General features: G+C 51.7%; 1 protein-coding gene across 19 annotated transcripts; it reads right to left on the minus strand.

Moving 5' to 3' along the window:
• Window positions 1–69: 69 nt before the first annotated feature.
• Window positions 70–13,979, minus strand: Atxn2l (ataxin 2 like). 19 transcript variants are annotated; one of them, XM_090357915.1, is made up of 24 exons: window positions 13,570–13,979; window positions 12,136–12,172; window positions 11,873–11,929; window positions 11,715–11,786; window positions 11,272–11,422; window positions 10,465–10,589; window positions 9,208–9,299; window positions 7,937–8,137; window positions 6,291–6,466; window positions 6,045–6,155; window positions 4,736–4,945; window positions 4,579–4,650; window positions 4,087–4,157; window positions 3,619–3,914; window positions 3,473–3,542; window positions 2,900–3,046; window positions 2,722–2,794; window positions 2,441–2,628; window positions 2,073–2,202; window positions 1,863–1,984; window positions 1,512–1,724; window positions 1,208–1,397; window positions 845–881; window positions 70–569 (listed from the first exon to the last, which is right to left on the minus strand). In XM_090357915.1, exons 1-23 carry the CDS (start codon window positions 13,848–13,850, stop codon window positions 850–852), a joined length of 3,117 nt encoding a protein of 1,038 aa, XP_090214041.1. In that variant the 5' UTR covers window positions 13,851–13,979; the 3' UTR covers window positions 70–569; window positions 845–849. The 19 variants fall into 19 exon arrangements, with proteins under 19 accessions (XP_090214041.1, XP_090214034.1, XP_090214026.1 ...); XM_090357908.1 differs by having other exon boundaries at window positions 1,154–1,397; XM_090357900.1 differs by having other exon boundaries at window positions 845–1,004; window positions 1,154–1,397.
• Window positions 13,980–14,193: the final 214 nt, after the last annotated feature.

Genomic DNA, 14,193 nt, shown 5'->3' on the forward strand with positions numbered 1-14,193 from the left:
GTAATCCTGAAATTCAGAGGTGACATCACAGTCACACCATATAGTCTGCAAACAGCAACCACAGGCAGGTTAAGTTAGTTTAAAATTTTATTTTTTTTATTTTTTTTTAATATTTTTATGTAATAAAAAGTAAAAGTCCTTGTCCAACCATCCTTGTGGGGCATCTGTCTGTCTCTCACGCAGGTCTCAAGTTAATGGGAAAGAAAAGAACAGGGGGCCCAAGTTTGAAGTTATAAATAATAGAAAATAAAAGATCTTCCGTCTCCAGCGGGGGAATAGATGAGAAGATGGGAGGGCAAGATTAGGTAGGAACGGGCAGGGGTAGAGCAGGAACCTCCCCCACCCCCGCAGGACCCTGGCCTTGCCCACTTCAAGGTCTCTCCCATTCAAGGTGCTTGGCATAAATTCCCCAGCTCCCCTGGGGAAAGGGGAATTTGGGGGGTGGGGTGGGGGGCTGGGACTGGTCCGAGCTGCTGGGGGAAGAGACATAGATCACTCTTCCCTCCATTCATGGAGGTCTCAGGTCGCGGCCAGGACAATCTTCAGTTCCCCGGGGGGTGGAAGGGGAGCTGCTGGGAGGGATGAGATTGAACTGGTTGGAGGGGAAAGAGAAGAGAGCAGGAGCATTAGAACCCGAGCGGCTGTCCCTCCATTAATGCGTCCGAGGGGTGGGGGGAGGGGGCTGGGGAGGTGTGTGGAGGAGCGGCCTCCTTAAGGTCTCTCATGGGGCTGGTCAGAAGCACAGGTCAATCGCTGTTGCCCAGTAAAAGCCAGAGCCCTTACTCATGTGCCCAGCTCAGCCCCCCACACCCCAGTCTGGCCCTGTCTGCTGCGCTGACCTTACCTCGGCTAAGTCAGGAGACAGTCGGGGTCACTGAGAGCTGGGGAGGCAGTGGGGAGGGGGGCTGCTGGATCACAACTGAGCGAGGACGGAGGGAAGCAAAGGACAGAGCCAGGAGCAAGCCCCTGGCGGCGGCGACTGTGGCTTCTGCCCACCCTACATACTTCACAGACAGGTGCAGGTCGGCGGGCGCCCTGTGGGACAGCCCTGCCTCCAAGACCCCTCACTCCCCACCCAGAACCCGTGCATCCTGCCCCACCTGCAGCCCCTCAGCTCTTCCATGCCAAATTCCCCCAGCTAACGAGAACTCACGAATCCTGTCATCGGCTCCTCCTGGAAATCCAGGCGCCTGGCCAGGCTGCTCACCTTGGGGGTGTCCGATGTAGGGGTAGGGTGAGGGTGTGGAAGCTGAGAGTGCAGGTACCCCACTCGGGGGTACCGCGCCTTGGGGGGGCCCCCCATGGCCCTGGGTGGGGTGCAGCAGCATCACCTGGGGCGGGTGGGGAGCCCCAGGGTGCGGGGGCGGGGCTGCTGTGACTCCAGTTTGGACATGGGCCTGCAGAGGAGAGAGAGCAGCTGGGAGCACCAGGAAGCCTTGTGGGGAGCACTCCTGCAAGGGCATGAGGGTACTCTGACAAAGACCCAGAAGAACCAGTGCTCTGGCTCTTACCTGGGTAACATGGGCCATGTTGGTGAAGCCGTGGGGCAGCTGCTGGTGGGGATGGATGGCATAGACAGCGGCTGGCTGGGGGAAGCTGCTCTGAGGGGACTGGGCAGATGGTCCCGGTGGCAGAGACGGTGGTGTGCCTGTCAGGGCCCCCGGGTGGTATAGATTCTGCTGTGGCTGCCCACTGCCCAGGTGTGGGGCCTGGCCCGCCTGATGCTGTCAAGACATGGTAAGAAACATGAGTACCACAAACTGACTTGGCTGGCCCCATCTCCCGGGGGACTACCCTGCTCTACTCTCTTCCAGCCACCCATTCCTGTCCAACTACTCAAGCCCCCGACGGCAGGCAGGCACCTGGACGGGACTGGGGGCCGCATGCTGGGACTGCGGCTGGCTCCCAGTAGGCGTGGTGGCCGGCTGCGGCTGGTGAGCATGGAGCTGCGTGGCATGGTGTGGATAGGACTGGTGAACAGTGGCTGCAGTGGAAAGGAGGGAGACTGAGTGCTGAGCACAGAGGGGTGAGGAACACAGCCGGGGCAGGGGCAGGGCCAGGGGTGTACTTACCATAGAGGGCTTGGGGGGTGGGCTGCTCTGCAGAAGGGTACTGAGGAGTGGAGGATGACACAATGGCCGGGGGATGGCTACCCGACGTCAGCATGCGTTGGTTGCTTTGAAGCATGGGGGCAAACACGGGCTGGCAGGATGAAGAACAAGAGTGTTTAGCACTTGTTCAGTGACCATGCACCCAGCATCATGTGAGGCTCAGTAGTTACCATGCAGTTGCTACTTTACACTTCAGATGCAGGATGACAAAAATGCTTTATAATAAAGCACAGAACCCCACCAGAACCAAGTGCGCAGCGCGTAGCCACTACCACCAGAGCTCACTGCCTCCTCTCCCGCCCTCGCCCTCTCTCCTGCGTCTCAGTCACCTGTGAAGGGTAGTGGGCCATCGGCTGCATCATTGCAGGCTGGCCTGGGAACTGCTGCGGATTGTAGGGGATGTAGGAAGAATAAGGTGTGGCGGCCACCAAGGGTGGGCCAGCCGCGGCGGCCGCCTGCATCATGGGAGGGGCTGAGGCTGGCTGGTGTTGGTCAGAGCGCTGAGGGGGGAGAGAGCCTGCAGGGGGGAAGCAAATAGGGCAGAGCTCAAGCTCCACCTGCCAGAAGACACGAGGCTGTCCCACTGGCGGGCCCTCCTCACCCTGCTCACCTTTTGCACCCCGGTACTTGCCCTGCTGCCCAGGCACTGAATTGGATACAGGATATGGATACATCTGAGGTGCCTAGGAAAAAGCAGATGAGGCTGAACGGTGTGCTCACACACAGCCATCACAGGCCCGAGACGGCTCTCAGAAACCACTCCCCTGGGTCCACGTCACCTCTCCTACCTGCACAGCTGGTCCCATATGGATCTGAGGTATGTAGGAGATGTACTGCGGGCTGTACAGCCCACTCTGGCCTGCTGTCAGCACCGGGATGGAGGGAGTTGAGTGAGTGCGGGGCCCTGGAGAAGTTGGAGTACTGGTAGATTTGTTCTAGAAGAGACAAGGTAGAATATTTTACTTCCACATGCCTAGGTCAGCCCTACCTATGTCACAGCGTGCTGTGTGCCACATGTGTTCTGCACATTCTTAATTACGCCTCACATTAGACCCCGAGGAAACAGAGACTGTGTGGCTTGTCATGTAGGCATGTCAGCTGACTCGAGTAAAGGTGCTGCTCCTAAGAATCTCGATGCAATACCAGGAACCAGAGACCCACCAATGCTGCCAGACTCATCAGGACCGCTGACTGACGAGCCCGGCAATTGGTGTCTCTTCCCAAACAGTTCAACTGCCGCTACCTCTCTTCCTACAAACTCTCACGGGGGCTCTTGCAAGACCCGACAAGCCTAGCACAATGGAGGTGTGCTCCCTGTCTGCTGCCCTCCCGCCCCACCTCTCTCATGTCTCCTATCTCACCACAGATAGTAGAGGCTTTGTGGGATTAAACTCCTTGGCATTAGGGTTCAACGTTGATTTCTTCACTTGCCTATGAGAGAAAACAATCAGTTTCGTGGCCTGCCCTTCACTACCCAGGGTCCACTAACCAGCCCGACTGCACTCACTCAGCGACAGGGCCCTCATCTTTGTCATCTCCCTTGATAAGGCCCACTGGGGGACTGCCGGTCTGGCTCGGGCAAGGTGGTGGAGGCTGCTCTGAACCCTCAGCGCCTCCTGCTGATGCCAGAGGTGCTTTGTCTTCTTTCTCTGATACGGACTCTGTCTTTGAGGAGACTGGAGATCCCATGGTTTCTGAAGTTAATAGACCATCAACCTCCTTCTCCTTCCCTTTGGCCTCCTCCTTTAAGATCCGGGGAGAAAAAGGATCCAGGCTGGTCTCAGGGGAGCTGGGGGGCTGAAGCTGGAAGAAGGAAAACACATGCACATCAAGTACTCTTCAGCTGACCCCAGGCCCTCCACGTCCTCCTAGCTTGAGCTCTTCTTTTCCACCCCCTGGGAACTTTCCCTCTGTTGCAGTTCTCCCCACATCACTGCATGCTGCCAAATCCAGCTCCTTTCCACACCATACCCACCTTGAACTGGGCCCCAAACTTCCTTAGTTCTTCCAGTTGAAACCGTTTCTGTTCATTTTGAAGGCCAGAGACTAGGAGAAAAAAAACAATCACAACTCCTAGCTACTCAGAAGGCTAAGATTGGAGAATCATGGCTCAAAATCAGCCTGAGTAAGAAAGTCTGCGAAACTTTTATCCAATTAATGACCAAAAAACCCCAGAAGTGGAGCTATGGTCGAGTGCTGCTAACTTTTGGCAGAAAAGCCCAGGGACAGTGTCCAGGCCACAAGTTCAAGCCCCATGAACAACAACAACAAAAAGCAAAAGATAAACCCTCTTAAAAACAAAGATACAGAACTAGTAACATCTAGAGGACACGAAACCAAGAAAAAACCTAAGAGCTCTTGAAAATCCCACAAGAATTAGGGTTGACAGAAACTGACTGCTTCCAATTCACAACGAACTTCTAACTGAAATGATGCATTAGACCCCAGAAGAGTAAACCATTCTCACCTTTCCCAGCTATCCGAGCCAGGTCCTGGGGCTCCAGGGTCCTTCCAGGCTCCTTGGCTGGGAGTTCTTTTACTGGGGAAGAGACATATGCCTTAAGGTTCTTCTGTTCAGAACCACACTGCAAATAGTCCACAGCCCTCAACCATTTGGCTCTTACCATCTGTGGGGGCCAGTGAGATCTTTGGAGATGCGGGGGTAATAGAGCCTGCTCCAGGATCCACAACTGATGTGACAGGGATGGAGGCTGTAGAAGTTGCTACTGCTGAGCCAATGGGAGGCTCAGGACAAGGAGCTGAGATTGGGGCAGGGACAGCAGACTTGGGAGAGCGTGGGGGGTACATCCGTCCCACTGGAAGAAAAGGGAGAGCTGTTCGACGGTTACTGCTGGTCAATAAGTAGTGAATATAGGTCACCTCCTAAAAGCCTTTTTTTTTTGGCCAGTCCTGGGGCTTGAACTCAAGGCCTTGGATTTTTTTTTCTCAAGGCTTGAGCCACAGCACCACTTCTGGCTTTTTCTATATATGTGGTACTGAGGAATCAAACCGGGGTCTTTGTGCATGCTAGGCAAGCACTCTACCACTAGGCCAACTTCCCGGCCTAGCTCAGCTCACAGTTTTCATACCCAGGGTGACAAGCTCAAAGTCTACAAGGCCAAGTCAGATAACAAAAAGGTAAAAGGTTTCAATGTGCACCAAAAAGCCCAGAATGCATAAAGAGACAGTCGTGGTTTGGTCCTACGCAATAATGCAGGACCAATGTTGGCAGAACTTTTTGAACTTAAGAAATTGGAAATTTTCTGGACTCCTATATTAATAAGCTGGCAACAAAACCTAAACACTAAACAAAAGGCACATCTGCCAGCCAGATATAATCCATTGCCAGGTTGGAATTTCTATACCAGGGAAACAAAAAAAATTTCAATCTCTGCCCACTCTAGCATCTATCTTCAACCTGTGGCCCATTCTATCATTCCAACTGACTTCTTTGTTTTTGTTTTTTTTTTGGCCAGTCCTGAGCTTGAGCTCAGGGCCTGAGCACTGTCCTTGGACTTTCTCAAGGCTACTTTCTACCACTTGAGCCTCAGCACCACTTCTGACTTTTTTTCCTATGTATGTGGTACCAAGGAATCGAACCTGGGTCTTCGTGTATGCTAGGCAAGCACTGTACCACTAGGCCAAACTCCAAGCCCTCCACCTGACTTCTTTATATACATTTCCACTCATTTCTTTTTTTTTTTTTTGGCCAGTCCTGGGCTTGAGCTCAGGGCCTGAGCACTGTCCTTGGACTTTCTCAAGGCTAGCACTCTACCACTTGAGCCACAGCACCGCTTCTGGCTTTTTTCTAAGTATGTGGTACCGAGGAATCGAACCCGGGTCTTAGTGCATGCTAGGCAAGCACTCTACCACTAGGCCAAACTCCCGGTCCATTTCCACTCATTTCTTCACCCAGCATGATGAAACGTTTACCTGCAGCAGGAGGTGGAACAGAAGCTTCTCCCGAAGGCCTACTGTTAGGTGAAGACAGAGTCTTAGCACCTCTCAGAGGCCGCTGTGCCTTGGGAGACATGCGTGAAGGGCCTTCAAAAAAACAAAAGAAAAATAAAGACAAAGAGAACTGATGCATCCAATCTCCTCCTAACTCACCTACTACTTATACTTCCCACAGTCTTGCTTGTGCCCCGCTTTTTTTCCCAAGCATGGTTCATAACTTACCTCCATTGATACCACGGGTCTCAGACCCTGGGCCAGGGCTGCTGTTGTCGAGGTGGTGAGGACCACGAGGTGGCAACGAGCTAAGGCCAGGCCGGCCGCCTCGAGAACTGCTGCATCGAACTCCTCCCCGGGGGCCTTCCCGAACTCGCTGAGGCAAAGGGATATACTTCCCCTCCCTGAACAAAAATTCAAGTAAGGACAAAGTGGCTACAAAATGCACATTTCTGGCAACACAGAGTCCTTTCCGAAGTCATCTCCCCCCCCCCCACACACACACACTCTAGCTTCTTTCACTATCCCACCTGAAGATCTGTCCCAGTTAAATGTACTGTGGTTTTAGGCGTGGGATCTTACATTGTATCAACTCAGACACAATCAACCTGGCCAATGCTCCCCAATATTACCAAACCTACCGAGAAAAGCAGGATCAGACTATAGTTAAGTGCTAAGCCAGGCACTGATGGTTCATGACTGTAATCCTAGCTACTCAGGAGCTAAAATCTGAAGAACAATTCAAGGCCAACCCAGGAAGGAAAGGACATGACACTTTTTTTTGGTCGGTCATGGGAACTGAACTTGGGCCTGGGCGTTGTTCTTGAGCTCTTCAGCTCAAGGCTACCACCCTACTCCTTGAGTCACAGTGCCACTTCTGGTTTTCTGGTGGTCAATTGAAGAGTTACGGACTTTAGTGCCTGGGCTGGCTTTGAACTCAGCTTCCTGAATAGCTAGGATTACAGGCATGAGATACCATGCCAGGCTTCATGATATTCTTATCTCCAATTAACCACCAGAAAACCAAAAGTGAAGCTTTGCTCAAACCTTAGCCTTGAACTTTTTGAAAAACTCTGGGACAGGGAGTGTGGCCTAGTGGTAGAATGCCTGTCTAGCATGACTTGGGTTTGATTCTTGGGTACTACACACACAGAAAAAGCCTGAAGTGGTGTTGTGGCTCAAGTGGTAGAGTTCTAGCCTTGAGAAAGCTCAAAGACAGTGCCCAGGCCCCAAATTCAAGCCCCAGGATTAGCCAAAAAAAGGAAAGAAAGTTGTTTACAAGACACTCATCATTTAGATTTCACTTAAAGACATAGTACAAATACAGATGAATATAAAGACTATAACCAAATTCCTTAAAAAAAACTTTATGAGCTGGGAGTTTGACCTAGCGGTAGAGTGCTTGCCTAGCATGCACGAAGACCTGGGTTCAATTCCTCGGTACATAGAAAAAAGCCAGAAGTGGTGTGGAGGCTCAAGTGGTAGAGCTCTAGCCTTGAGAAAGTCCAAGGACAGGGCTCAGGCCCTGAGCTCAAGCCCAGAACTGGCAAAACAAAACAAAACAACCCACAACTTTATAAGACTCTTATTTTTAATTAACCACCAAAAAGCCAGAAGTGGAACTGTGGTTCAACCAGTAAAGCACTAGCCTTGAGCACAAGAGCTCAGGAACAGTTGCTCAGACCCTGAGTACTGTCCTTTGGCTTTCTCAAGGCTTAGCCCTAACACTTGAGCCACAGCATCACTTCCAGCTTTTGCTATATATGTGGTACTGAGGATACAAATCCAGGTCTTTGTGCATGGTAGCAAGCACTCTACCACTAGGCCAAACTCCTGGAGCCTCAAAAAATTTTTTTAGATTCAGGATGCATTACCTGGATGCCAAGCTGGGGCTCTCCCGTCCTGAACCCTGCCGCTGGACTGCACTATGCTTCTCCTCCTCCGTGCGCCCGTCCTCATTCTCCATGGCAATCCGTAAGCGGTACTGGGGACTCGACTCAATTTCTCGAGCTAGCTGGGCTGCACGCAGCTCCCGCTGCCGGAACTCTTCTGAGTTGTCTTTTTCTAAGGGCACCCTGAAAGAACACCCATAGACCAACATTCCAATATCAAACCTCCAGGTATTATCAGTGTTTAATGTCTTTGGTCACTTTTTTTCTAGTACTAGGGATCAAACTCAGAGCCTCACACGTTAGGCAAGTACTCTGCCCTAGCCCAGTTAGCATATTCATATATTCATTCATACAGTGATCTTCATGGGTACAAACTCAAGAGTCTTAATGCTCTAACTTGAGCCATACCCCCAGCCCAGTGAACATATACTCAACAGTCAGCTACTAGGTCCCAGGGTAAACCACCTAGATATATCTGAATGTAAAGTTTATAAGGCTTAACTATTAAAGAAAAACTACAGGTGAACAGTTGGAAAACAAGTCACTCTATCCACAGTGCGGCCCAGTCAGAAAAACCTTTTTTATATTCTTTCAAAAAAGAAAGTTAAAATTATCTTCAAGGGGGCTGGGAGTTTGGCTTAGTGGGAGTGCTTGCCTAGCATGCATGAAGACCGAGGTTCGATTCCTCAGTACCACATACATGCTGCTGTGACTCAAGTGGTAGAACTCTAGCCTTGAAGCAAAAGCCCAAGGACAGTGTGTAGGCCTGGAGTTCAAGCTGCAGCATTTGCAAAAAGAAAAAAAAAAAGATAACCTTTAAGTAGTTGTAAAATTAAACATTAGTTTATGAACCCAATGTATCTCGATCAGTATCGCCTCATCTGGACTAAAAAAAAAAAAGGGAAGAAGGTCACAAAGCAGGCCATGAATAAGGGGAGAGCCTTGCATGCACAAAAACTATATTCTAGGGCTGGGAATGTGGCTCATTGGTAAAGTGCTGGCTAGCATGCATGAAGCCCTGGGTTCATTTCCTCAGTACCACATAAATAGAAAAAGCCAGAAGTAGCACTGTGGCTCAAGTTGTAGAGTGCTAGCCATGAGCAAAAGCAGCTCAGGGCAGTGCCCTGAGTTCAAGCCCCAGGACAGGCAAAAACAAAAGAAAACAAAACCAAAAACCTCCCCTATGATCTACATAGCAATCTGTTGGTGAGCTATCACTTCACGGCCCCACCGAGGAGTGTCAAGACACTCACGTATAAGAGGAGAGACTGCTGTCATAGGTGGTCTTCACGCCATAGTTCTCCTCATTGAATTTGAACATCTCGTTGGGGTCCCATCCATTGGACTAAGGAGGGGGAAATGGAGAAGGTTTAAAATCCAGCAAGGAAAGGAATTGACAAGCCATTTTCTTTCAGCACATTAACAACTTTCAATGTGAACCAAACCCAGAGCAGTATGAAGCTGAACTGCCAATGAGTAGCACAAACTTCAAACTTTGAAGGCCTAAGACCCAACAAACCCATTTCTAGGTTTAAGCCCCCAAGAAACCTTAACACATTTGCATAAGCACACACAGTTCTAAAACCAATACAGCACTACCTGTTAAGTTTTATTATTTATGGATTTCGCTTTTGACTTAGGGTTTTGCTGTTGTACAATTTAACTTAAACCAGGCTGGAAGTCTATGTAACCCAACTGCCTTTGCCTTCTAGGAACTGAAATTACAAATGTGCAACACCAAGCCAGGTGCTAGTGACTCACTCCTGCAACCCTAGCTACTCTCCAATAAACTACTCAGAAAAAAAGCTGGAAATGACATTAGGGCTCAAGTGGGAAAGCACTAAGTCTTGAGCACAAAAAAGCTCAGGGACAGAGCGAGTCCAGGCCCTGAGTTCAAGTCACAGGATCATCACAAAAACAAAAACCACCAAAATCCCACAAATGTTTATCACTACACATGGCTTGTTCGGCTTTGAATACCAAAACAATGGTAACAGAACACATAAAAAAGACAACAATTTGGTCTGTATTCATAATTAAACGAAACAAACTAATCCATGTATAACACGAAAAGTTCAACAAGGCAAGAAAAACAAATTATTCTGCAAACCGCTACCAAAAAAAAAAAAAAAAAAGCCAAAGGGGGCCAGGAGCATGGCCTAGGAGTAGAGTTCTTGCCTAGCATGCACGAAGCTCTGGGTTCAATTCCTGGTCCTGGGTACCACATACACAGGAAAAGCCTGAAGTGGTGCTGTGGCTCAATTGGTAGAGTGTGAGCTTTGAGAAAGCTCAAGGACAGTGTCCAGGCCCTGAGTTCAAGCACCAAAACTGGCAAAAAATTTTTTTAGATGTCAAAGTAGCTGCTTTTAAAGGAAATGAGCCTGTACAGCAGTGTTTTTTAAACCTTTTGTTGTATTGATTATAACAATCAACATCAGGTTCAAAGAACAAATCTCACTGCTAGCAACCACCATTCTGACTGTCCCATTGCTCAGGGAGGGAAACTATACCATGTCAGACTCCAGATCATAGTCATCGCTGTTGCTGTCACCACCCTCCCAGCGCTGAAGAACCTTTTCTTTGTGCTCGCCGTTCACCTTGGAGTTCATGGCAATAGCTGAGTCAGTGAACTTGTCTGTGGGGCAGAGTAGATAATCACAAGTCAGGTGGTGCATGACAGCTTTCTTGCCTCGCAGGCTCACTCCCACACCCCCTCAAAGAGTTCAGAAACAAAGCCGAACTTAAAAAAAAAAAAAAGAAAAAAAAAAAAGAAAAGATTCAGCCAGGCAATTGTGGCTCACCCTTGTAATCCTAGCTACTCAGGAGGCTGAGATCTAAGGATTACAGTTCAAAGCCTGCCCAGGCAGGAAAGTCCATAAGACTCTATCTCTAATTAACTACCAGAAAACCCGAAGTGGAAGTTGGCTCCGGCTCCAAGTAGTAAGAGTATTAGGAGGAAAAAAGCTCAGAAACAATGGCCCATGCCCTGAGTTCAAGCCCAAGAACAAACAGAAAAAAGAAAAGATTCAGAATACATATACTGTTATGTTGGGGGGAGGAAAAATAAGACACTGATTTTAACGGTTCAAAGCAACAACAAGGAAAAACCATGAAGAACCACAACAAAGGCCTGACTGCATTTCTTTACATACCAGACAACAAAACTCATTTAAAAGAAAATTCATCTATCCTTTTCAGGGGGAAAAAAAAAGCGGGTGGGGGTGGGAGATGAAATCAACATGTTGTAGCTGCCAGCAGACTTCTTTCTACCCACACTGAAACATGGAGTAGATCTGACACACAGCTTAACACAGTACCTTTAGTAGCATAATTGAAGTCAACATTTCGGAAGTGGACAAGCATGACATCACTTGGCTTAAACACCATCGTGTCTACAATGTCTTCTCGACGAGGGCCACCCGCTGGCTCAGATGCTTTCCGGTGCACAGCGTCTACTGCCAGCTCAAACTACAAAAAAGCAACATTGCCCACAAGCATAGGTCAAAATTAAGAAATATAAATGCAAAACCCTGCCACCATTTCCCTCTTGCCCTTTTAAAATCTTTCCCAATACTACATTCTTATGTACCCTGTGTGGTCTGGAAAACCACAGGGCTTAGAGGAGAAAAAAAAAAAATCTCTTAACTTAAAATTTAACTCAAGGTCTACAAGAATGGTAAACGGACAATCTTTAAAATGTCCTGGATTTCACTCTCCTCTTCCATGCAATTCCAAAAATAAGCAATTTGAGTAAACTGACCTTTGAGCTCAGAGTCTTGAAAATGCCTTCATAAGTAGTGCCATTCTTCACCTTCACATCACAAGTGGAGCCCTGCGAGGGTCGAAAGGGTAAGAAGTCGCCAAAAATCTGATGGATCTCATTCCTCAAACACCCTAGGGATTAAAGGCCTCACTTACCACCACAGCTGTCAGGAAGTGCAGCATTCTGGAATTATTATAGACACCTTCAAACACCTGTCAGTAACATCAGAAAGAAAGGAAATAAAAAAGCCAGCAAACACCGCTTTTCTTTCTAAATGACCACTCATAGCTCCCTTTTTGGGCTGAACCACATTTCTTCTTAGTCCATTTGTCTAGCTGCGCATCTAGCACACTTTATATTCCCATATGGTTATTTAATTCTTAGTATTTTATATAAGGGGGGGTGAAAAGGCACTCACAGGTGACTGTGGGGGTCCCTTTCCTGTGCTCTGTCCCCTGTAAGAAAAGAAAAAGGTTATTGATAAATCCAATGCCATACATGCGAAGTTACTTAGTCAACAAGGTTTCCAACTCTCATGTTAAAGAGTGGGCATTAAATGAAAATAAACACATTTCCTCCAAATGTCAGTTAAAAAAAAAAAAAGACCTCAATCAACAATGGCTATCAATTGCTGTAGAAGCTAATACACTTTCTTCAAGGGACCAGGGTTGAATGTTTCCACGGACCAGTGCCAGCCACAGAGTTCTAATAAGCAGTAACCCCCTCCGGACCCGGAAGGTGAAGAGCTCAGAAGTGCAGATGCACAGCTACTTAGCCCAGCCAGGTACATTACCTCCCAAATGGAACAAACCATTTTCGGCAACCTTGGGTCCCAAACCCCGGGAGGAGGGGTATTTCCTCCTCACTCCACCCTTTGACCGTCATTACTCATTCAGCCTGTTACCCACACTGCAGGGTTCACCAATCGCCAGGTAACACTGCTCCTCGATGGCTGATGTAACCGGCGGTTGAGGAGGGCGGTGAGGGGGCCGTTGGCGGGGCCGGGGGACAGCGCAGCCGCAAAAGCCATCCACCGGGAGGCCTCGCCCGGCCTGCGCCTGCGCACTAAAGCCCACGGGCCTTTCAAAGCCCCCCCCCGACCGTCCTCCCGCGAACACGACCCCACCGCGCCTGCGTGTGCCGCCGCTCTCGATCGCATTGACATCCAACCCAAAAGAACCGTGCGCTCCCTCCGCCAACACCGGACGCACCTTTCCATGCACACTACCGGCCCCAGCCCTACGCGCTACCGGGACGCGAATATGCCCGGGTCACAAGACAGAGCATCCGCGCGCACGTAGGCGGAGGGCGCGCGCGCGCTGGAGGTTCCCGGCCCCGCAGTCCTCCCAGCCGTCCCTCTTTCCGCGCCCCCGCCCACCCGGCTCCCCTCTTACTGGCCAGACCAGGAAGGGGGAGGTAGCAACCCGCTCCAAGTCCCTCCCTTCCCATTGGCCAAACTGTGGGCCGCGCGCCCCCCCTCCATTGGCCAGAGCCGGGGACCCCTTCCCGCAGCTGGGGCCTCATTGGCTGCAGCCGGGGACCGCGAGACCCTCGGTGGTAATGGAGCCGCGGGCCCCGATCACCCTCCTCGCCCCCCCCCCCCCCGCCCCAAGCTCCCCGTGCCCGCGGTGCTGGCAGGACGCGCCCCGCCTCCCCACGGGGCCGCGGCCCGGACTAGGCCCGCAGGAGCCGAGCGCGACCCCGAGCTCCCGGAGGCGGCCCACGACCCTTTCTCTCCAACCTGTCAGGACCGGAGGGGGACCCCTCCCCCCTCCTCGGCCGAGGGCCGGGCTGGGGGCGCGCCCCGCCGGAGCCGAGCCGGCTCCCCCACCCGGAAGCCCGCCCTCCTCACCTGGCGCTGCCGATGGCGGCGGCCCCGGGCCTCTCCTGATGCGGCGGCGGCGGCGGCGGCGCTAGGATGCCGTCGGCTCCCCGGCGAATCCCGCTCCCGGGCCCCAGGCAGGGGGAGGCGGCGCCGGGAGGCCCCGACGGAGCCGCGGCGACGGCCAGGGGCCCCTGGAGGCCGCCGTTGGGAGGGCTGGTGCCGCCGGGAGGCCGGCGGGCTACGGCCTGTTGCGTGGGGGGCGGCTGCGGGGGCTGGGAGGTCTGTTGTGGCGGCTGAGGCTTCAACATGATGGCAGCGTCCGGAAAGGGAATTAAGAGGGGAGGGAGGGAGAGAGGGGGCCGGGGTTGGAGCCCCGCCGGGGAGCGCGGGAAGCGGAGGGGATCGGGAAGCCGGGGACCCGCCGTTGGCGGGCGGGCGGGGGGGGAGCCCCGCGGAGCCGGGGGTAGGTAGAGAAGACCGCGGCGCGAGGGAGCGCCGCGAGGCGGAAGGGGAGGGGGGGTCTCTCCGGCCGGAGGAAAGCGAGAGGGCGCGAGGCGGCCTGGCGCGCGTGCGCGTCGCCGGGAGGAGGGCGGGGAGGGAGGAGCGGGCGGGCGCTCCGCAGAGGGAGGGGCGCGAGGAGGGAAGCGCGGC

This window comes from Megascapheus bottae, chromosome 25 (assembly GCF_031878675.1).
Source record: "Megascapheus bottae isolate mThoBot1 chromosome 25, mThoBot2.hap1, whole genome shotgun sequence".
Classification (NCBI taxonomy): domain Eukaryota; kingdom Metazoa; phylum Chordata; class Mammalia; order Rodentia; family Geomyidae; genus Megascapheus; species Megascapheus bottae.